This window comes from Rhamphochromis sp. 'chilingali' (genome assembly GCF_963969265.1).
Source record: "Rhamphochromis sp. 'chilingali' genome assembly, chromosome: 4".
Lineage (NCBI taxonomy): Eukaryota > Metazoa > Chordata > Actinopteri > Cichliformes > Cichlidae > Rhamphochromis > Rhamphochromis sp. 'chilingali'.
The window spans coordinates 45,041,595-45,065,277 of NC_137948.1; the positions used below are offsets into that span (position 1 = coordinate 45,041,595).

At 46.4% G+C, this 23,683-nt stretch overlaps 2 protein-coding genes across 7 annotated transcripts in view; both read left to right on the forward strand.

Annotated features, from left to right (window-relative positions):
* Positions 1-3,658: 3,658 nt before the first annotated feature.
* Positions 3,659-8,119, forward strand: LOC308394949 (uncharacterized protein). Of its 4 annotated transcripts, none has more exons than XM_080879569.1 (5): positions 3,665-4,284; positions 4,409-4,832; positions 5,459-5,535; positions 6,541-6,655; positions 6,738-8,117. In XM_080879569.1, exons 2-5 carry the CDS (start codon positions 4,559-4,561, stop codon positions 7,760-7,762), a joined length of 1,491 nt encoding a protein of 496 aa, XP_080735695.1. In that variant the 5' UTR covers positions 3,665-4,284; positions 4,409-4,558; the 3' UTR covers positions 7,763-8,117. The 4 variants fall into 4 exon arrangements, with proteins under 4 accessions (XP_080735697.1, XP_080735695.1, XP_080735696.1 ...); XM_080879570.1 differs by having other exon boundaries at positions 4,412-4,832; XM_080879571.1 differs by having other exon boundaries at positions 3,659-4,832; positions 6,544-6,655; positions 6,738-8,119.
* A 2,533-nt stretch (positions 8,120-10,652) lies between these two features.
* LOC308394948 (uncharacterized protein) overlaps positions 10,653-23,683 on the forward strand; it is a 30,279-nt gene continuing 17,248 nt past the window's right edge. The window contains exons 1-4 of one of the 3 annotated variants that reach the window (XM_080879566.1): positions 10,653-11,250; positions 14,198-14,289; positions 14,381-14,495; positions 16,816-16,955. In XM_080879566.1, the coding sequence (XP_080735692.1) occupies positions 10,929-11,250; positions 14,198-14,289; positions 14,381-14,495; positions 16,816-16,955 (669 nt within the window). In that variant the 5' untranslated portion in view covers positions 10,653-10,928. The remainder of the gene's footprint in view (positions 11,251-14,197; positions 14,290-14,380; positions 14,496-16,815; positions 16,956-23,683) is intronic. The other 2 variants (XM_080879565.1, XM_080879567.1) reach the window with 2 other exon arrangements.

Here is a 23,683-nt window from a genome sequence, read left to right on the forward strand (position 1 = left end):
TTTATCGGATAAAATAAGTTAAATGTCACCGTTATTATTGGCCGGGGCCAGAAACAGGATGGGGGTGTCCAAATTCAGAGGCTGCGTCCACCTGAGAACCAGGTGTTGTGATTGCCTGCCAGAAACTGATTGCTTGTATTTAAACTGCTATAAATAACTTGTTGGTCTATAATATGTGAAACATATGTCAAATGTATCCCTTGTGAATGATATCAAGTCATCTTGAGCAACAAACAACATTCCTGTAACAAGGTAGAACCTTCAGTCAGTTTTTGGCAGTGACTTTTATGTATCCTTTATTTATGCAGTTAAAAAAATTCTTGTTTACCTTAAAAATGTCTCTCTTAAGAGTAATCTGGCCAAGAGGACAGCTGAAATTGCAACAAATGCAAAAATAGTTCTGTAAACATATTTTAAGTGGACAAAAGGAAGCTGGTTGATTATAATGTAGGTACAATAACACGGTTACAAAGATACTTGAGGAACAGGTAATTTTTTTATTTTATATATAACCACTTTGTAATACCTGTTCACAGAAGTCTATTTAACATCATATGATATTACACATAAAAAACACACGAAAACATTGGAGGTCAGTTTTTGGCACAACGCCGGCTCAGATATTTGAAGTTTAGAATCAGAATCAGAATACTTTATTCATCCCGAGGGAAATTAGGGGTTACAGCAGGCAGCACGCTAATGGCGCATGCGCACTCACAAAGGAACCTTCTGACCAACTTTACACAAACATCACATTGGGCAGACATGTCAGAAGGTAGGCTGATAGGAAAAAAACAACGAAAATACACTACATGAGGTAAGAGGAGGAGAAAAAAAAACTCCACTCAGACTGAGCTCCTAGTGGGAGAACAGTTTGATAAAAGAAAAAACACCTCAGCACAAAAGCACATGACTATCAATACACCATAGAAACACAAGACCAGCAACAGGTAAAGGGTAAGAGAGAGCCGGTGTACACAGCGCATCCGGTCCTGCAGCATCTGCGCTGGTCCAGTTGACTGCTATCATCCCCGGTAGGGCACAAGCATCGAAGGCGTTGGAAAGGGAGGGGGGATGAGTGAGTGTCTGTCAGTGTAAGTGTATGTGTGGGCGTGTCCATAGTTCAGCTGAGACAGTGTCCTTCGCCCTATCAGGCTAAGTAAACAGTCTGCCAGCCAACCCAGGTGTCCTTCATGGGACGGGAAGAATAGCCGTAACACAGTCGTTATCAGGGAGTTGTTTTGGTGGGCTCCAGCCTTGGGCCTGCAGCTGGAGCCGTGGTGTCCAAATGTAGAATATTGTTGATTTCTCCTTTGTGAGCAGCTCGAATTCTAGCACTCCGAGGCTGGTCTCTCGATCTCCCGTTGAAGAGTCGCGAGCCTCCCCATGATGGTATCAAACTTCTGTTCCGTGGTGTTGTCAGTCTTTTGATTCTGAGACCTCACAACTGCAGTGATCCGTTCCGCGATGTTTTCCAACTGTCGCTCAAGGGTGTCATTTTGAGCAGGCCTCTCTCTGATGTTTCCCCTCATACGCTCAATGGTGTTGTTTTGAGCCTTCACAGCAGCAGTAAGCGTCTCCAAGGTGTTGACCATATTACGTTCGTTGTGAGAGGTCGCACCTCGTCCCGTCGCTTCGAATCCAGCGGGCAGCCTTGTGGGGGTTTGAACAGCCGGTTCCGCTTTCTTATTTCTCTGATAAACCAGGGCTAAGCCAACGCCGATCAGCATGAACCCTGTTATCATGGTTCCGAATAGGTAGATATCTTCAGCGTCCTCGATCGACAGTCCCGCCAGGCACACGGTCCTCCAGTTCTGCCACCCGTCCATCATGTAACCGGCAGGGAAAGTCCCTCCAGGGCACTCAGGCTCTCCCAAGCCCCGACTTCTCGTTGAGAAAAGGGTGTCAATAGCACTCAGAGACCAGTTGATCAAATCCATAATTCTCTTTTAGGTTTAGAGAACGACAGTGAGAGACTGTTCCAGGAAAAGTAAATTCACACAAGACAAGACAAGGACATTCTCGCCTGAAAATATGTTAAAAGTTTATTTTGCGACCCAGAAAGAGAAATAAGAGTAATATTAAAGCTATGTAGCTGCAGTAGTAGTAGCCATTGTTGGAAACTGGAATTGGCTGGGCCAATCTGGAATATGGTTTTTCAATTTTGTTGTCCGGGTGGAAAATCGGGAGAAATTCGGGCTCCGGGAGACCTTCGGGAGGGGCACTGAAATTCGGGATTCTCCCAGAAAAATCGGGAGTGTTGGCATGTATGGCCTATAGCCTGTAACGTTATTGTGACACATTTTATGAGTGAACTTGGCTTTAAGTGACTCACAGGTTTCTTTGAAAAACACTTTCTTATATCCAGCTTCTTCCTCTTTGCTGCCGTCCTCCTCTCCTCCTCGCAGCGCAGGTTTTAGTGATGGGTCGTTCGCGAACGAAATGGCTCTTGGAGCCGGATCTTTGACGTGAACGACGCGAGCCGGCTCCTTATCGCGAGCCGTCACGTGTTTTTTTTTTTTTTTTCCTTTCTCTCAGCCTCTCTCTCGCACTTTTTTTCCGCTTCACTCTGCACGCGAGCCTTGTGCTTTACGCTGGGCAGAGGGGGGAGGGGCGGTAGTTACACTCAGTAGCACAGGAACAGAGCCAGAGAGAGAGAAAGAGAGGCAGGGACAACAACATTAGAAAGGTATAGTAATCATCCACAACTATTTTCGGTTGCAGATGATAAAGGATTGAGAAAGTTTATTCATGCAGGTCCATATGACAGAGAATATGCATGTTCTTTTAGTTTTCATATTATAATTTATATTTAATTGTGTTGTGGTTTGCAGGTGTTCTTTTCACTTTAAATTTGTGAAAGGAAAAAGCTGAAAATTTAAATAGTTAAAACTTGAAATGTGAATAGTTGATTTTTGTATTATATGATTTATTTATTACATTTTATGTGGAGTGAATAAATAAAAGTATATTTACGGTGGCCCCTAGAGACAAAGCACATACAAACTTCAAATCACGTACGAACTCTGAAGCATGTACAAACTCCAAAACACGTAAAAACACGTACAAACTCCAAAACACGTAAAAACTCCAAAACACGTAAAAACACGTACAAACTCCGAAGCACGTAAAAACTCAGAAGCACATAAAAACTCAAAACACGTACAAAAGACAACAGAAGTGCTCCAGGATGCTGGGCGCAGTGTTGAGCCTTTGTTATCTTGTGGCTACACAAGCCAGCAAGTACCAACGACCGGATTTGGTGTGTGGTAATAACAGGTAAATGAACTTTTTTTTAAATTATTTGAATATATATATGAGTGCCTGTGTATAAATACACAAACAATACACACATGCTTTCAATTGTGTAATTTAAGTGATCTAGTAGCTCTGCTTTGGAAGTTCAGTTCATGCTAGAAATGTGTTTTGGAGTTTGTACGTGTTTTGTCTCTAGGGGCCACCGCATATATTTATATATAAACATATATAAATAAAACCACTTGTTTTTACGTTAGTAATTCCTTTTGTGCATTATTTTATATTATTGTTAATAATAAATTAATTAAAGCAACAAAACAACCTGAAGAGCCGGTTCGGAACCGAAAGAGCCGGATCTCTAAAAAGAGCCGGAAATCCCATCACTAGCAGGTTTGCCGCTGCTGAAACTGAACAGAGCTCCCTGAAAGGCTCAGCCAATCACATTGGCCATATTTGTCACATGACGTAGGACTCCAGTAGAGGACGTGATTTAACTCTTTTTGCACCGCTGGGTGAATCAGACGCTGACGGATCGGGTTTTTTTTAATCGGGTTTGTTTTTCTTTACTCGAAGAGATCAAATTATTGGTGGGGACAATTCAGTAATCGCTGGATATTGGTGGGGACGTGTCCCTTCCGCCCATGACAATCTACGCCCTTGTTATGACCACATTTTGAGCCCATATAATCGGCCTTAAAATGCAGCTTTAAGGCTGCAGACCCTGAATTGGGATACAGCCAAGGTTTCAGGTGAACCCACTGTGAAACCTGGCACCGCCCTATCATGTGATTTCCTGAGGTTAGATGGCCCATGAGGTGAGTGGGCGTTAAGGCGTCAAGAAGGATCTCAAACTGGATTACAGATGGCAGACTTGTGTAGCAGCATGAGACGCTGCAGAGGTGACCCGCGTGTGTGTGATGAGCCATCACAGCCCCTCCACAGCACACACGCACCTGCATCTTGCACAGGAGTGCCATGGTAACACTTCCTGTCAGGATTTAGACCTCAGAACGCCTGATGATTAAGGTCTGTGTCTTTAACACACACACACACACACACACACAGAGGTGGTTATTTTTGTGACCTGATGCTGTCACATGTGGGGCGGCAGCCTGCGACATGATACTAAACAACAAACTGACGTCATCAGCAGGCGACTCCCACCTGACAGCGCCCAGGAGGCCGACGGGGAGCCTGTGCATGTCTTCGGCCACACATCAGTGCGCGGATCTCCTGACGCCCGTGCACCGCAGCGTCTGCCGCGCGCATCTGTCCGTGCACTCCGACAGCGCGGGCCACGATGGCGGACTGCGTCGGCTTCCAAGCGCAGATCGCCTCCATCATAGAGATGCTGGCCAACTCGGCGGTAGCCGAAATTTGCAAACTGGTGGACGACGGTTACGCGGCGCTGCGCTCTCAGATGGAGCAGGAGCGGGAGAAGAGCGAGAAGGAGAACCGAGCCCTGCGGCAGAGGCTGCGAGACATGGACGTGAAGATGCGGAGCTGTGAGAGGAGGATGAGGAGACGGAGTCAGCGCGAGGAGCATCACACGGCTCATTTTAGGCCGCCCAAAGGTAGGGGAGCGGGACACCCTGCACATCCACCCATCCAGCTGTGAGCTCAGTAATGATTATACTGCTGCATCCAGCCCCGTGTGCTAGTCGGAGAAATTCGTCCTGTCTCCCATGAAGAGCATGGTAAAAGATGGCTCGCATGTTTTGTCCCAGCAAACCTGATTCAGGTGTCCTCAAATGCTGGTTGGTGTAACATGCACCTGCTGATCTGCTGGGCTCTTCCTGCACAGCCACCTGTGGAGTTCAGCAAAAGGCAGAATATCCAGTGAGTTCTCCGGGTGAAAAGGTGTAGTTGATGTTAGAGCAAATCAGAGCTCGTTACAACCGAGGTATGCAGAAGAGCGGGGCTGAGTGCACAGCACATCGAACAGATGTGCTACAGCAGCAGAAGAACAGGAAGCCACTGCTCACACAGGCGCAGCAAAACTGGAGAAGAGTGGAAACACTGCCAGGTGTGCCGAGTTTCTGCTGCCACACGGTACAGCTCGCCGTGCGTCAAATATGACGGCAGATCATAGACATCAGACGTGGGGATGCGTGGCGTGTCTGTCTGATAATGTGGCTGCGTGACACACAGCTGAAACACGTGGGGGAGCACATGTTCAATGTCCTGTGTTATTTTTCAGGACCTGATGACCATCAGCCCCTGGCACCCCCTCCTCTGGCTCTTTCTGAAGGCAAACCCTTTCATCCAGTTTCAAAGGTAAAGATGAATCGTGCACTAGGCTAGCACGTTATATAACCTCAGCTCTCTGCACTTTGTGAACCTCTAATCCAAGATCAATCTGTTTTTGTTAATACAAGAATCCAACATTATTTTCGTCAGTGTTGATCTGTGACCGTGTGACAAAGAAAAGGTCCACATCCTAAGGTTAGACTCAGATGTGTCTGAGTCCACCCTCTAACATATGTTTCATATGTTATTCACTCTAAAAACATTACTTTGTTAGGTTCAGGATCTTTAAAGGGTTCTATTGGTTTAGGCCCTAAAAAGGAACAGTTGGAGTTAGGAATACAACATAAACTGAATTAGAAAAAGCTCATGGTTTGGGTTCAAATTCTGCTTTATTTATACAGCTCCAAATCACAGCAACAGTCACCTCAAGGTGCTTTATACTGTGAGGTCGACTCTACAATGACACAGAGAAATCACAACAATGAGCAGCACTTTGGCGACAGTGGGAAGGAAAAACTCCCTTTTAACAGGAAGAAACCTCCAGCAGAACCAGGCTCAGGGTGGAGCCGCCACCTGAGACCAGTTAGGGGTGAGTGGAGGAAGACAGGATAAAGACATGCTGTGGAAGAGAGACAGAGATGGATAACAACTAAGGATTCAGTGCAGAGAGGTCTATTAACACATAGTGAGTGAAGAAGAAACACCCAGTGCATCATGGGAATCCCCGGCAGCCTACGTCTATTGCAGCATAACTAAGGGAGGATTCAGGGTCACCTGGTCCAGCCCTAACTATATGCTTTAGCAAAAAGGAAAGTTTGAAGCCTAATCTTGAAAGTAGAGATAGTGTCTGTCTCCTGAATCCAAACTGGAAGCTGGTTCCACTCACAGTGTGCACACGTGCAGTTATTTCTATTTTGGATGCAAAAAGTCTTGAATGTCTTCCTTCAGCGTCCGCAGCGTCTTGGCTGCTGTGTGGGACAGAAATGATTGATGCAGTAGCTGAAACTGTGAGACTCGTTTGTCTTTTCTCAGCAGGAGGAAGCCAAGATGTTGACACTGGTGAAGCAGGAAAAAGAGGAGAGAGATGACTGCAACTTGGATGTGAAGGTGGAGGTTAACATAAGGGCGGAGTGTGGCCTCTCTGCAGGTGAGTGTGGCCCCCACACAGTTACATCAGTGTTTTGTTGGCTGCTCACATGGTTTCAGTGTTACTGTCTGTCCTTCTACAGCTTTGGAGCCCAGCGAGGAAAGCCCCCCTGCTGACACTGTCCTCGACACCAGCGTCAGCAGCCTCACATCCTCCACATCACAGCTGTCCTCCTCTCCTGCTGATGCCACGATGGACCTGACCTGCAGGCCTCGAGCAAAACGTAAGGCTGCTAAGCCCGTAGGCAACACTGAGGGGGTCCATGCCTCCGAAGCGGCTCGCAGGGACCCTTCGGGGAGCCTACCTGATATGGCTCTGAAGCCAGAGGTCCAGACAGATGAGCTCACAGAAGATGACCTTCATCCCTCTCAGCTGTCGGCCACTATAGCCTCTGATGAGTCGAGCTGCGACCGCCTCAACAGCCTGGGCCTGGATCTGGCCTGGATGCAGGAGCGTGTCAGCCATCTGGGAGCAGCCTATGCAGTAGCACAGCTGGGTTTGGGGAACACGGACAGCGGGCACCCTTCTGCCTCCTTCCCCTCACAGGGAGGGGGAGAAAGTCTCGACGGCCCCCCGACTATGCTCTTTACAGGCGGCGCTCACGAGATGGCTGCTTTTGCTGCCTCCTTCGACATGGCTGCTGCTGCCGCCGCCGTAGTAGCTGCACCCCCTCCACCTCCGCCCCCTCCCCCTCCTCCGACAGCTCCCACTGGCACTGCCAGCAGCCAGAGGCGGCCTTACAGGAGCAGCACCGCCGCCGCAAAAGAGCCGGTGGCGTGCGCTGTGTGCGGACGTGTGTTCCCCAGCACGGCCGGCCTGGAGTTGCACCAGCGGGTGCACACCGGGGAAAGACCTTACACTTGCCCTCACTGTGGGAAGGGTTTTGCCCAGCCCAACAACCTGCGGGTTCACCTCCTCATCCACACCGGTGAGAGGCGTTATCGATGCACGCTGTGCGGGAAGAGTTTCATCTCATCGAGCCATCTGAAGAGGCACCGTACAGTTCACACACAGGAGAAACCCTACAGCTGCTCGCGCTGCGGCCAGTCCTTCAGCCAGATGTGTAGCGTCCGCAGACACCGGCAACAGTCTCAGTGTGGCCTGTAGCATGAATGCTGTAGCAACATCTGATACACTCGGGACTCTGAATGGTGAACATTTAAAGATGGTAGCTTGAGCGTAGATGAGGTGATGTCATGATGACGTTCAGAGTAAATGTTTGTAAATGTTTGTCCTAAATCAGTTCTTCGGTTGGTCTACCCCACACTGTCTTCATATTGGTGGTTTGACAGTGAGACACGGTCACACAGGTGAGTTTGTGATAGACTCTGAGACTAGACTCTGAGACTAAACTCTGAGACTAGACTCTGAGACTAGACTCTGAGACTAGACTCTGAGACTAGACTCTGAGACTAAACTCTGAGACTAGACTCTGAGACTAAACTCTGAGACTAGACTCTGAGACTAAACTCTGAGACTAGACTCTGAGACTAAACTCTGAGACTAGACTCTGAGACTAGACTCTGAGACTAGACTCTGAGACTAGACTCTGAGACTAGACTCTGAGACTAGACTCTGAGACTAGACTCTGAGACTAGACTCTGAGACTAGACTCTGAGACTAAACTCTGAGTCTAACAATAAACTCTGAGAACTCGTTCGAGTGAGCTGTGACGAAAACCCCTCCTTAATAAAACCGCGATGTCGAGAGCAAATAAAAGGGCAGAACCTCTATTTTAATCTCGTGGCCCAAGGAGCATGACTGTGTACCAGTTTGGCTCATGCTTTTATCAAACATCGGTGTTCATGACTAGATGAAGCTGGAAGCTGACAGTGCAGTGTAGTGGCAGCGACACGGCTGCTGATTCCAGCATGTTGTATTTCATGCTGTCAGCAGCTGTAAGTAGCAATGACAACAGAAAGTCTGACTTTTGCTGCGCAGACTCTCCACCTAACTGTTGTTACCTGGTGCTATGTACATAAAGCAGTGATGGCAAACAGCATCTGCACATCTGTTGAAGGTGATCGCTCTATTTAGAAGAGTGGACTTTATTCCATCCATTAAATATTGGTTGATAAAGTTTGCAAACACAGAGCACTTTCTTTAGTCTAACATCAGAACATCGGTCATTAATGGGACTCTCAATATGCCAAATTCATGTTTGAATGTATTATTAACATAATGAACATTAGTCAATCCTGCACACAGAGAGTGTGCTACATGTGGCACAGTAACAGTACCTTAGTTATGTCTCAAGAACCAAGAAGGGAAATCCCAGAACGTTGTCTGTGTTTGTGTGGATGCTGCGCTTTGTTTGGGAGAAACGTTTCACGGCCCATCCGGGTCAGGCTGCAGCTTTCCCACCGTGCACACAGCACAGCTGACACGAGCACCACTAGCTCCGTTTCATAAACATTAATATGCAAATTGTCATGAACATTGATCGCTGACCACGAGTGCGATTCACAGAGTCAGGACTGGCAGCATTCACGGCGCTGACTCTCGTCCCGTGGATGGGCTGCAGCTTTCCTCAGTCCTGTTGGGATAATCGCCTCGATCTCTTTGACGGTCCTTTTCTGGGCTCTGCTTTCCAAAGTCCAGAGTTCCAATCAGAGGTCTTTATGGCCCGGATAAGGTGAACAGTCGAAAGGAAAAGTGGACATAGAAGGCACGTTGTAGCGGGACAGTGGGTTTCATCTTATTTTAGCTGATATGAAGAAGACGCGTGTCCTGGTTTGATGGGAGGAGCTGCGAGGGGCGGGCTGCTGCAGGAAGGCTAGGATACCACAGCTGTGCAGCGGCTAGGAGTCCATGTTGCTGCACGATTACAAAAGCTATAACAAACTGAGTAATGTTGTTGTAAAAAAATTCCAGACTCTTCCGTTGAAGCACTTTAAAGGTTCCCCTTTGTTAGAAGGGAAAAACTGGAGTCGCGGTTTGATTCCATGCTCTCTGTATCAGCGTCATCATGACAGTATCGTGGACGAGTGGCCTTCTCAGACCTGTGCAGTGACTCTGACGTGTTGGCACTTTGTTGAAACACATCTTGTTGCCCAAGCTCGCACCTCCTCGTTGTGCTGACTACATTTATGTGTGTGCACTTCACATTCATATTGAATTGATGGAAATGTAATAAGCTGTTGTGAAGAGAGGGCATTACATTTGGATTATTGTTATTATTATTTTTGGATGCAGAGCCTGACTGGAGAAGCTTTTTCCAGGTCCATGCCTGAAGATGAATCTTTTAATGTCAGACATTCATTGTCCACATTTCAACACATCACAGGACTGTAAAAAGATGTAAAGTGAAACATATATATCAGAGTCGTGTTAGTGTGTGTTGGTGTCTGACTGTAATCGGCTGTAGCAGCTAAAACAAATACTTTGCCTTCGAGTATTCTTTCATGACATGTTTCAGTGTTGATGTCATTAAATATGTAGGAGGTTTGCAGTGAACCTCGCCATGCTGTGCTCATCATTTCTGCTGTGTGCTGTCACTTTGTCATTTGTATGTTCCAGAGCTGTCACTTCAGAGGTGGCTACACTGACTTGACCCGAACCACCGTTTACCTGCACATCCTCTCTGTGGAGACATTCTGCTTTATGTACGAGACGACAGCAGTTAGATCTTTGTGCGTGTCTCAGTGTTCCACAATTGTAATGATTACATTTGCATACACACCCAGTTATCATTATTTTTTATAATTTAATAGATAAAAACATGACAGCAGAAGGTGTTGTGCTTAGCAGTAGGTGTGGCTGTAGCTCAGGAGGCAGAGATCACTTACTAACAGGAAGGTTGCTGCTGTATCTTTATGTGTGGCTGGACAAGTTGTTTTTAAAACTATCAGCACAGCCAGATGAAATGAAGTTGTGTCATACAGTACACTCATACCTGAGATTATAAAAGATATTGAGATATTGTTATCCAGCCACAGTCTGATGTTTCTCTGTTATTTTAGCCGCTGTTACAGAATTAGACAAATTCAGAGTCGTAGCTAAATCAGGTGATCTGGTGACAAACACACATCTGAACAAGTTGGAGCTTTAGTGCCACCGAGCTACGAGCAGCATTACATCCTCCGGAACAGAGGGTGGCGCTGTTACGGCAAACTGGCTGTGAGCCGCCGTCAAACAGGAGATGCACTTTAGCGGTGAGGTGCTAGTGTTTACCTGCTAGCTGTGCTGCAATGCTGTGAACGACCTCCAGTAGTTTCTTAGTCCTACTCGAGCAGTGAAAGAGCAAAGACCGAGCAGCCAGCGGCTAACAGCCATGTCCAACCGCCTGGCCTTCCAGACCCAGCTGGCCTCCATCATGGAGGTCCTAGCAAACGCAGCGGTGGCGGAAATCTGTAAGCTGGTTGACGACGACTACGCGGTGGTGAGGTTGCAGATGTCTCAGTGCCAGAGAGAGAACAAGGCCCTGAAGAGGAAACTACACCTGCTGGAGCTGAAGATGGCCCGGGGAAATGCCGAGAGAAGGCTCCGGGAGAGTGCCCTGAACAGCAGCCGGCCGAGGGTGCAGATAAACGGCAGCGACAGGCCCCGAGAGCCCTCCACCCCCGCCGGTACGGTCAGCACGAATAATCCGAGCAGTAAGAAGAGTCCAGTCTGAAACCACATCAGGCTTTCTTCACTCACACGTTTATTATGTTGTAAAAAGTCTGGGCCCTGGATAGAGCCGGGGCTACAGTGTGCCTAGCTCGTTTTTCCGGTGTGCAGAGAGGGCACAAAGTGGACACACGAGCATCTCTGGTTCATTCATGCAAACTCAGAAACCTCTTCATCGAGACTCGATGAAATGAACGTCTCCGCCCATCAGCTGTTATACCGGTACATTACAGAGCACATGTAGAAGCCTCCTACATCAAATCTGCATTTACATATAACCCCATCTTCTTTTCTGATCGGCTGTTTTCAGCTTATTTGTACCTTGTGACAATGAGCCTCCCGTTCTTGGCTTTGGGACAAACGCGATCTTGGTTCATGTTTGTCACCCTGCGCTGTGATTTCAGACACGTCACAGGGCTCTGACTAAGGCTTCCCACGGTTGCACTGGTGCGCCTAACGGTTTTTCTTAGCTGCACCAGGACAGAAGATAGGTGCAACTGCATCACTTAACACCGCAGTTTTACATGTTGACTTAAAAAAATTGCTGTCCATACAGACAATATTGATTTGTAAATGATTAAGTTCTTTATTTGGAGCTCAGTTCTACAAGAAACACAAGTTACTGACAAAGTGCTTAAAGCGCTTCACTGAGCTGAAATTTAACCTCAAAACATCTCAAGACATTCAATGAAAAGAAAATCTAAAAGGACCTCAAAGTGTCTCACGGGCTTCAAACTGAACATCTCGGTGTCGGCACAGCTTGATATCTTATGGACTGTCCTCCATTGCAGTCACATGGCCCTCAGATGGCCAACTCCTGTGATTTGGCCTTTTTCTTCTTTTCATCTTTTCTCATTACCCACAGCTACATCTGCTGCTGTCAGGCCGAGGCTGCTCACCTCTCTGTATCCGCCTGCACTTTCAAACGTACACACACACATAGGCCTACAGGAATATCTGGACCATGGCCAATCAGAGACTATCTTTGATTGGTTAGACCATGATATGGGCATAATGTGTGTCTGTTGTTGACCGCATGGAGACTTTCAGTGTTGTGGGGACTGGCTGGTCTCACCTGTGTGACCTAGGATTTTTTGTTTGAGAAATTTGGTCGCACTCTAGAGCCCTGAATCAGTTGAAAAAGAGGTGCAGGTGGGAAGAGACTACAAACAGCAGAGGAGACGAGAAGATGGTCACACAGACGGTCATTTGGCCAGCCCTCGTTACATGGATATGACAGCAGAGGACTCTAGTGTCCCCCTGCAGTGCCTGGCATAGATGTGTGTTGTAATCTGTTGGTGCTACACAGAGCTTTGGTCCCAAGTGACACCAACACGAACCTCTGTCCTAATGAGGACACACATGTGATCTTTGTCTTAGTGTTTAGGTCTGAGCACAGAGCAAAGATGGAAACCAGCACAGAGACTTCAAAGTGATTCAGGTAGAAACGGAGGCTGACCGCTCCGATTCTACCTGGGTTGCTCGCTTGGTTGCTGTTTTGATCACGTAAACGATGTATATCTCTGCCCCCGTCCTGATCCAGTTTGAAATCGATGTGGAAGAAGTGCAAACTGAATCCCAGCCCTTCTCCATGAGCTATCAGTTAGTCAGATTTTGTTGCTCTATAAAATGACTGCTCAACATAAACCAACCATGATGTAACCTTTTTAAGCTTTCTAACCAGCTGTTTAAAGTCTCTGGTTCCCACCATTTGAATCAAATACTTGGCAAAACACTTGAGTAACCACGTCGCTCGAGTGACGCTCGGTGGAGTCCTTTATTTACATTTGGGTGGCACATTAGTGGCTGCTAGTATCTCCAGCTTCATAGCCTGCACTCCACGCTGTCTTTTTGCCTCAGGTGGTTAAACAGGGCTTTGTTGTTTCCACGGTTGTGCGTGTCATGCGAAGTGCCGTCAGGAGAACGTTGACGTAGATCCTTTGAAATAAATCTGCCTCTGAGGCTGACGCGTTTGTGTCATCGTTCTGTGCATTAGAGAATGTAAATGCCATTATATCACAATGTGACACTTTATTAATCACATAGTGTTGGCCGTGCTGCAGGTTAGCATCTGAAAGTGTGTTTGAGATGGAGAGGAACAGCTCAACACTTTCACTTGGATCAGGAAGTGTACACAGTTTAAATGGCAGGAATAATCAAACACGTGATTTATGCAGAACGCCAGCTGATGTTTGAGTGTGAATGCATGGCACGTGCACAAAAATCCCCAGCAATGTACACATCACATTTTAGACAAAATCAAACTGAAACAAATGTTTAGCAAAAAAACATAGTATTACATAATAAGACTCTTTTTTTTGTTTGTTTGTTTTCTAATTCAGTTTTATTTACACAGCGCCAAATCACAACAACAGTCGCCTCAAGGTGCTTTATATTGTACAGTAGATGCAGAGAAAACCCAACAATCATATGACCCCCTATGAGCAGCACTTTGGCGACAGTGGGAAGGAAAAACTCCCTTTTAACAGGAAGAAACCTCCAGCAGAACCAGGCTCAGGGAGGGCGGGGCCATCTGCTGCAACAGGATAAAGACATGCTGTGGAAGAGAGACAGAGGTTAATAACAGGGATGATGGGGAAACAGGAAGATGAATATTATGGATGCATGTTCTCAAAATACTTCAACTGTAACATTGAAATATTGAATAAAATAAAGTTTCTCTGGTAAAATGCTGATACAGCTGAACACAGTAAAATAAGTAACTTGTGCCTGTCAAACACACCGTCACACCCACATCATGGTTAAAATAAACAGGTGGGCTCTGCCATTACTGCCCTATAGGGACGGAGGGGCGGGATCTATTTACACTGACACAGAGCCGTGTTAGCGTTCACTTCCAATAGTGTAATATGTGAGCCAAACATGAGAATAACATCGGCATTTGAAGACAGCTGCTTTTCTGTCGTGTAGGTGACGTGTTTGACCAGCAGAGGGAGGTGCTTCTGTGGCCCAGCGGAGACGCAACCGGTGAACTGATCCTGTCTGAAAGCATGCACAGTAAGGTAGGCACATCATCACAGGTTAGCGTATGTGCACGCTGCTGTGTGAAGCTGCTATTGGCTGACTGAGAGACGATTCCGTGTTGCTGTGCAGTCTCCAGATGTGGAGCTGGTGGAGCCGGAGGCAGTGCTGGTGAAAGAGGAGAAGGTGCAGGCAGCCACGTCTCGAGATGAAGCGGAGCAGAGTACGTCACTTATAGGAGATGATGGTGAGTACAAACAGAAACACTAAGGCTGCTGAGTGGACGAGTACTGACACTGGGACATTTCCACGCAACATGCCGTGCTGCAGTTTAAAAATCTTAACACCTTCGATCAAATCGGTCGTAGTTTAAACCGCACATGCACGTGGTTGGAGGCGTCGCCTCAGAGGAACAAGGCTCGGGGTTTGCTCCTCCCACAGTCCACACACATGCATGTTAGGTTAGTTGGTAATTCTGAAGTTGACCGTGGACATAAAGCATGAGTGGTCCCAACACAGACACACAGCTGAGCGTGTGGGGATTCCCACTGGGAGAGCACTCAGAGTGACCGTGATCAGATAATAACAATACTAACCCATCCAAAGAGACGGCACACAGGTCTGTCATGGTGAACAAATGAATGAATGAATGAATGAATGAATGCTTTATTGGCCATATGCAGGTTGCCCCACAGAGGAATAGGACCCCCCCTGACTTACACACACAACAACAAGACATCACATGGGAATACAGTCGGAGATCGGCAGCGTTGAGAGAATAACACTGAAAAAATTACACAACATTGGGAAAAGTACAAGAGGAAAAAAAGAGACCTCTTCCCACGCTGGGCAACCTATGGGAGGACAGCATGAGAACAGGAAACAAAAAAACTCCTCTGCACAGAGAGCACATTAATGTCCACATCACAACATCAGAGCACATGACAAGCCACAGGGGATGGATAGGGGGGTGGGGGGTGATTCGAAGGAACACAGCAGTCACTACTGTCATTTAACTGGATGCAACATCTGTACAACATCTGTACAACTGAACCCTTTTATGTGTCATTAAAATGATACTTTTTAAAGAAAACGTCCTAAATGAGTAAATAAGTGTGTTAGTGAGTGACAGGTGTGACCTGTAGGTTTAGACGCTGGTGTGCACAGACAGTATTCAGGTTAGGATGTAGGTGTCAGTAAAATAGTTTCTTGGTCACATTTGTGTTTGGATTGAAGCACTCAAGTCCTCAGAAGGCAAAGCTTTACATTTGTAGAGTAGGTAGGCTCACATCGTACACATTTGTAGCTCTGACTGTACTCGTACAGCCTAAACTCGGACATGAAGACGGTGCTCTGTCCTCCTGGAGGAGTTTTACATGAAGAGGAGGAACAAAAAGCTCAGATCTGCTGCATCAGATCAGAGTGTGTGTGTTAGCCTCACACAGAGCGAGCGTGTGGCTGCTCTCAGGTTTGCTGTGCGGTTGCGTGTTGTTGTACGCTCCTACAGCAGGTCTGCTTTTAGGCACAAATGTAAACTGCAGCTCTAAGCAGCGTGCTTACAAGCTGCGCTCTGCATCAAATGCATCCAAGCAAAAACAATGCATTGAGGAGTTTTTATAATTTCTACAACAGAGAGGTTCACATATTTCAGGACATGAGTGCTGCAGGTAGAACAGAGCACAGCAGGGTTTCATATCCTCTAAAGCTGTTTGTTTGGATATGAAACATGTTTGACCATGAAAGAGTTAAAACACTGTAGAACAGCTCGTATATTAAAAACATTAAAACAATGCAAAGCCAAACAGGACACGCTGTTACAGCCATGTTGCTTCATAACAGCTGTGACTCCTCCCACACCGAGTGTGATGATGAGCAGGGGCAGGTAAAGTTCACATGTGAAAGTCGGTGGACATTTCCTTGCATATTTTATATCCTGCTTAGACCGTCATGGTAAGAAAGTCGTCTCTTATTTCTGAGATTTGATGTGTCGTGTTGTGAAACTGCAGAGAGCTCAAACAGCAGTAGTTTCTGGTCTTAGGCTGTAAGCTCAGATATCGATGTGGTCTTCAGTTCTCCAGGCTCCTCTGTCAGGTTTGAGCCCACGCTGCTTCAGTAACGATGGGCGGTGTGACCGCCCAACAATCAATATGCTGCCAGTCAGACTCTGTGCAGATCTGCTAAAATATTTTCATACAAGAATCTATTTAACATATTAGAGACCTCAGAGGAGGTTTCACAGTGTGGTGGTTAATGGAGTCACTCACAAAGGGAATGATTGCTGGTTCTTTCTTTGGCCCCCGGTGAGGAAGGCCATCCGACAGAAAGCTTCCGTGGCGACTCTGTGACGGCAGCAGCCAACGGTATCTGTTAGAGACTTTGGAGAAACGTTGTTGTGCCTCGTTCTACATCTGTGACTCTGAAAGTCGTCTCCCTGTTTTCCCTGAGAGTGTGCAGAGCTGCGTATCCACACGTGTTACAGCCAGTACTTAAATAGCAGTTAGCATTATAGAATAGTGCTCTACTAATTGAGTGTAATGGTAAACTGAGTTTTCTTTCTGTGTTTGAAGGGCTGATGGAGTGTGTCCCTCATGGAGCTGAAGGTCAGATGCCTGGCCCCGAGGACCAGGACGCCCAGTCCGTGTCTACTCGATCCCAGTCGCAGAGCCAGGCGTGCAGGACGAAGCTTACCGGCAGCAGGGGAGTGGAGGTCAGTGGCTCCTCTCCTCTTAAGTGTGAACTCACTGCTTCTGTTGAAGGCAGAGACTCGCTGCAGGAAGTGGCGATCCCACACCGGTACGTCGACGATGGCAGCAGCGACTCAAAGTTTGACGTCTTGTGTGACATCGATAAAACCGGTCACTCGTTGGTCGGGGAGTTTTTTGACGAGCCCTCAAATGTTGACGTGGAAGGAACGAGTCCGTCGTGTTCGTACTCGATGGCGGCCGTCGATTTGCCGTCAACTTCTTCCGGTGTTAATGGCTGGAATCGCTATGACAACGTGTTTTCCTTGCCCCGGCCCTTCACTGACGGCAGCAAAGCGTTCCCGCGCACTGGCAGGGAAAGACTGTTTGCCTGCAGCTACTGCGGCAAAGCTTTTAACCGGCCCAAGAAAGTGGAGATACACCAGCGTGTCCACACAGGGGAGAAGCCTTTCAGCTGCTCCACATGCGGGAAGATGTTCTCAGAGGCCGGGAACCTGAGAAAACACCAGAGAGTCCACACTGGGGAGAAACCGTACACCTGTGGGGTGTGTGGCAGGGGATTTGCCTGGATAAGAAACCTGAAAACACACCAACAAAAGAGCCACGCTGACGTTTACAACGCAGAGACCTGGGAGGGTAAATGAGCTGCATTTGTGTGAAAGGTGCAGAGACACTGGAAGGCCGCTTTGTGCTGGACAGAATGGAAAGTAAATCTGTGGCGACTACAGTCGTTGTTTTTACACGAGTGAAATTTACACTCCTCCCACATGATACTCAACATTGGAATCAGGGCAGTGTGTCAGCTAGCCGTTACAGCAGAGCTGTAAAGCAGAGTGAAGCTCTGTTTGCTTCCACATCTGTGTGTGTTTCTGTAAAAGCAGGCAGCCAGGCCTCCTCTGATTGGTCAGGTCCAGTGTCCTGGTTCTCGCTCTGCTGGTTTGTGTATGCCCCCGTGCAGGCGTCGTCTGTAAGCCAGACGCTGTGGTGTTATAGATGTATGATTTGTAAAAAAACACATCAACATAGCATTTTGTTTCATGGCGTCTAAAATAATAACTTTATGATAAAACAAATCGTAGTTTACAAAAAGATGCTTGAAACATTTTCAGGAGGCTGAATAGAAAAGGTTGAAGTTACATCTCCAGTCGTAGAACCAAAATCAGCACCCAGGCAGGGCTGTAAGACAGGACGCTATGTCTCTGATGGCGATATAAAAACGTCGTTTCATTTTACACTGTCGTTTGTTTCATGGTGTCACACAATAAAGTGTTTACAGCAATATCATGGTCCTGATGGTCGCTGTAGTGGCTACATTCATTTCTTAACGTTCTCTGTTTCTCTTATATTTAATATAACCACACTACGGACGGACAAGCGCCTGTTTTTACATGTTGTCGTTAGCAACAACGACGGTAAACCCAGCATGAGGCTCCGCCGTCCTCTTGTTTATTTTCCACATAAACCTTTCACAATAAAGCTTAAGATCCTGTTGAGATTTTTCAAAATAAACTGAAATGATGACAAACAGAAGGACCAGTCCAAACAAATCGAGGACCTTATTGGTAACCGAGGGGCCACCTCTGTAGCACGGACGTGGTTTGGTTATGAAGAGTCTGACACGGACCAGAACAATCATGGTGCAAACTGGTCTCAGACTCAAACATGACAAACCTCTTCTACCACCTACTGTTACGCCCCTGTCGAGGGGTACAGGAACGAAGCATAAGCTGAAAGAAGAGTGACCCCGCCCTGGTCCCCAAAACCACACCACAGCCGATTTAGATGTGAAAGTGGTTTATTGTGCCTAAACTGAAGCGTGACTCCGGGCTGAACAAAGGCCAAAATAACAAACAAAACCAGTCAAGGGGGTGCTACCTGAACCCTACGTGATAAAAAGAACAAACCAAAGACAAATGCCCCAACTGAATAAACAGGAGAAAATAATACAGAAAATAACAAGGCAGCTCACCCTTCGGCTTCAGTGACTATTTACACGTGACTCTAAACTACACACTACATACAGAAGCTCAGCAATCCTCAGGAGCACACACGCGAGTAACACAGGGTCTGGAGGCCAAGCATGGGTCTGCTGCTGCTGTCAGTGTTGCCAACTCCTCAGTAAGGAAAATCGCTATTGGCTGTCCTAAAAGTTGCTAGAAGTCGCCAAATGACGTCATCGCCTAATCTGCATAATTGGTCATGCTAATGTAATTGTAACCTATGCTGTTGGAGAGAGAAATAACATCGTGGAAGAGACATAAAGTGAGTAAAAAACGTCCTAAATGCAGTTAGAATTTATTTAGAACTACGAATTAAATTTCTTTTAGCAGTTATTGTTTTTTAATGTCACAATTCCAACCCTGCTCCTTTACCCGGGCTTGGACCGGCAAAAGTGACCCGAAACAGGCACTCTGGTGGAGTTACTTTGTGTGTGTGTTTATAAGTAGTTTTAAACCTTGTGATCCACAAAACAGCATAAGAGTAAAAGAAGAACTGACTGCGTTACAGTCAGTGCGGGAGCAGCGGCTTCGCTCATACGCGATTCATTTGCCGTTTGGATGCACAGGTGTGAACATCTCCTGCCCTGATAGCAGCTGGGGAGGACTATCGTCCGCCCGTGAGCGCTTTGGCACGGGTGAGGTGTCCACGGCAGCACCGCTGCTTGTTGAGAAAAAGAGCGATACGCATTTTCACGTCAAAAAGTCGTCATAAATAAGTCTCCAGTAACACCAGAAAAAGTCGCCAGATTTGTCGCTAGTCGCTTTTTAGAAAAAATGTCGCTAAGGGGTCTGAAAACTCGCTAAATATAGCGACGAAGTTGGCAACACTGGCTGCTGTCAGCTGCTGGTGACAGATTTTCAAAGCAGCCACATGATCAGGGGACCAATCAGCAGCCGTCAGCTTCTCCAATCAGGGACCTGCAGAGACTTTTAAAGACACAGACAGGCAGAACGAAAAACAGCCACCACGACACATTATGGCCAGGGCCGTAACACCTACACAAGAATCCCCTGACAGAGTACGGAGAGAGTTTACGGACGAGAAGCAAAAAGAGCCGTCAGGTGCTCCAAATAAACCTTAGACTCTCTACACTCTGCAGGCTGTTTAATGCATCGGTCTAAACACTCGACTGCAGGTACACGACGCCCAGCTGAAAACACTTCACGCAGGTCGAGTCGGCCGAGATTCACAGAATTTACAGCAAATTCACTATTTTGTGATATATATGGTTGTGATTTGGGATTTTGGTCATATCGCACAGCCCTACACCCGGGTTAAGAGCACATGTTGTTCAAAGGCTCAGCACTGTGCTACCTTTACCTGTGCTGCTGTGGATGAAGCTGCATTAGTTTGATCAGTGAGATGTGCAGACAGCAGATTAATGTGTGTATCACTACTGTACCAGGGGACAAACTGCAGCGCGCTCTCGGTAGTGAACGAGCGCGTCAGCCAGTGCAACGACGTGACTCGCCCTCACTGTGGCACAGAGGAATACGATGTGTGACGAGACCTGAAACCGTGCTGCCGTCAGTGCACGTAGTGACCTGCTGTCAAAGGTTTGTGGCCCACAAAAGCACGTTTACATCAGCTGTTACATTAAAATGTGTCCAGTCACATTTACAGACTGGCTGTTTTAACCTTTGGGAGGGAGGCTGTGCTAAGCATGAACACTGCTAACCTAGCAGTTAGTAACAGTGATGTTTGTCACACGCTGTTGGGTTGGAATTGATCTGAAATGGCTTTGTTTGAATTGCAAAGTATTTTAGTTACCGAGTCTACATTTGTTTGTAGCTCATGTTAGCGTCAGAGCATTGCTCATTTTGGTAGGTTTCCACTTTCTGCATGCATCATTTCATTAAGGAATAAAATGTTGTCTTTTACCTCAAATGCGTGGGTTATTTGTTTTCAGACCCTGCAGAAACATTACAGCTGATAAATGATAAATAAAGCTTCAGATGTAACCCTTGACACCTGCATGAAGGCGTCCTCGGCTGTTGTACTGCATACTAGGCTGGGTATCGTCACTGATTTCTAGAATCGATTCGATCCACGATTCCATTCGATTTGAGTCGGGGAAATTTTGCCTCAGACAGTCAGAAATATTATAAGTCAGATCATGCATCAGTACATTTCCATATTTTTATATCTATAAAAAGAAAGCTGACACTTGTGAGACTTTATCAAAGGTGTGAGCATCACAGCAGAGGCCTTTGTGTCAAAGTAGCTGAAGATAAAACACAGAAAAGCATGAAGGAGATTTTCCTGCCCTGGATTTTATAAAAATATTCTGCAGTAGATCAAAAATGAAAGAAGACCATGAATCAACACATGAACATTACCTGATGCTGCTGAAGTGAAACAGAGCAAAGTTACAGAGGTTTTAGAGACACAGCGTTTTGCAGTTTTGCATAATTTTAAAAGTTTAAATTTGTTCAGTATTGAACGGCAGAAATTAGGTTTTCTTTTCGGAAGTAAGTAAAAGGAAAAAAACAGCGTCCGACAGGCTGTAAACAACGGTAGACTTGTGCGTAACAAGCAAGCGAATAATGCAGAAAACAGATTTTTAGACGGGAAACTGTTGTTGGAGAGAGAGAGAGAGAGAGCTGTGCATCGTGGTGGAAGCAAAACAGCAAAAGTCAGAGTGAATTCATGACGATGTTTATGTGAAGCGTAGTTTGGATCTTCTTTTGCTGCTGGTTCGGTCAATATTGTTTGGAGAGCGATAAAACTAACAGCTTCAGAATCAGCGCAAAAAGGGCGTGAACACAAAGCTCGACCCGCCGACACATCAGACTCAGCGAGCTGTCGGCTTTCAGCCCCGACCGTGTCCGTGCCGTCAGGTGAGAAAGGCGACATCTCACTGATCCTGATCCGTCGGCGGGTCGAGCTTTGTGTTTACGTCTTTGTGCAGAATCCGTGTTCCTGCTCTCATTTACTGTTTGAGCTGTTTGGTGGTTGTTGGAATTTTGTGAGGTTTAACCTGAGATTCTGGCGTTTCGGGCAAAATAAATTTACATTTAAAAATCGATTCAGGATTTTAATGAATCGATATCACATTATCCAAGCCAGAATCGATTTTAATTGATAAATCGATAATCAAAACCCACCCCTACTGCAGAGGTTACTTCAAATCAGTGATAATAACACAGAAATCACATTTGTCCATTCATCCATTTTCTAACAACTCGTGGGGGTGGCAGTCAAGCAGAAAACCCAGATCTCCTGCTCCCTGGCCATCCAGAGGTGCTCCCAAGCCACCTGAGAGAGGTTGCAGGAAGTCACAGCTCTACTCTAGTGCTTCTCTACGCTGAGCACTCAAAGATTTTTACACAGCATCCATTCATTCAAGCATTTTTACTATACTTAAGTGCTTTGTATCTAACAATTACGCTGAAGAGCAAGTTAGTATCCTGCCCAAGGATACTAACTAGAGCAGGCAGGGATCACCGCCAACCTTCCAATTCGGCAGTAGAGGAGGAGGATGACCTGCTCTACTTCCTGAGCTAAAGCCACCACATGACCTCTTGGGACCACCAAAAAATATACCTTCCAACAGGGACGGCTCAGGCAGGCAGTATGGACCAAGCTGTCACTGCAGTTCTGAGGGACTAAATGGACCAGACCACATACTCCTGAAGCCCCGCCCACAGGATCCCCTGAGGGACGTGACTGAATGTCTCTCCCACCGAACACCTGCAGACTGATTGGACAAACTCCCTCAAATAACCTGAAGAGGATAACGAGCTAGTCCGGTTTTGACCAAGGTGGAAACCAGTAAATTGTTGTTTACTCATATTTCTTGACCTCCGCGCTGCGTTTGATTCTGTTACCATAATATTTAATAGGCTCAGTGTTTTGGCTGGTATCTCCAGCTCAGCACTAGACTGGTTTTCTTCTTATTTATCTGGAAGGACATTGTATTTGGGTGAGCAAGTTCTCCTTTTATACTGCATCTCTAAGCTGTGGGGCTCAAAAGGTTCAGTGTGGGGCCATTGTTGTTTTCCTTTAACGTCCTTTTCTAGTGTTTCTTGTTTCTGTGGCGCAGACAAATGTTTGAGCCTCAGCAGCTGGATAGGCTGTCCACACTAGTTCACTGTTTATCCCAGAATTGTGACCGCCTCTCCAATAATAAATATATATATTATCTTTAGTTCCAACAAGACTGAGGCTACATTATAGCTCCTGCTGATATGTATTCAAGAATCAGCTCCTCTGTGAAGACCCGTTTTCCTAATCTTGATGTCATGTTTAATTCTGAACGTTGGCTCACATGTATAGGGTCGATGTCACGCTCCTGTTTCTTTTCTACTCTAAACTGTGAGCTGTAGTGTTGTGCTCTGAACCAGAGGAAACCGTTCATGCGTCAGCGTGCCTAGACCACTGTAATGCTTTTTACCAGGATATGTGTATCGTCTCATTCATGCCTCCCAGTCATACAACATGCTGCACCTAGCAAGTTCACATTACCCTTTTATTAATTTTCAGGGGCTTTCAGTTGATTTTAGATTTTCAAATTCTCACACTTACATACAGACAAGCTCCAAAATACTTGCTGTCTGCGGTCTTTGCTCACAAGCTCAAAACCTAATAGTTTTTGCTCGTATAAGACTGAAGACTGGGCGGCACAGAGCGCTTGAGTCTGTTCCCGGCTCTGTTCAGTCAACTCTGTGGAGTCTTTCAAAACACAGTTCAAAACTTTTCTGTGTAATCCGGCTTTCTGCTGACGTCCTTC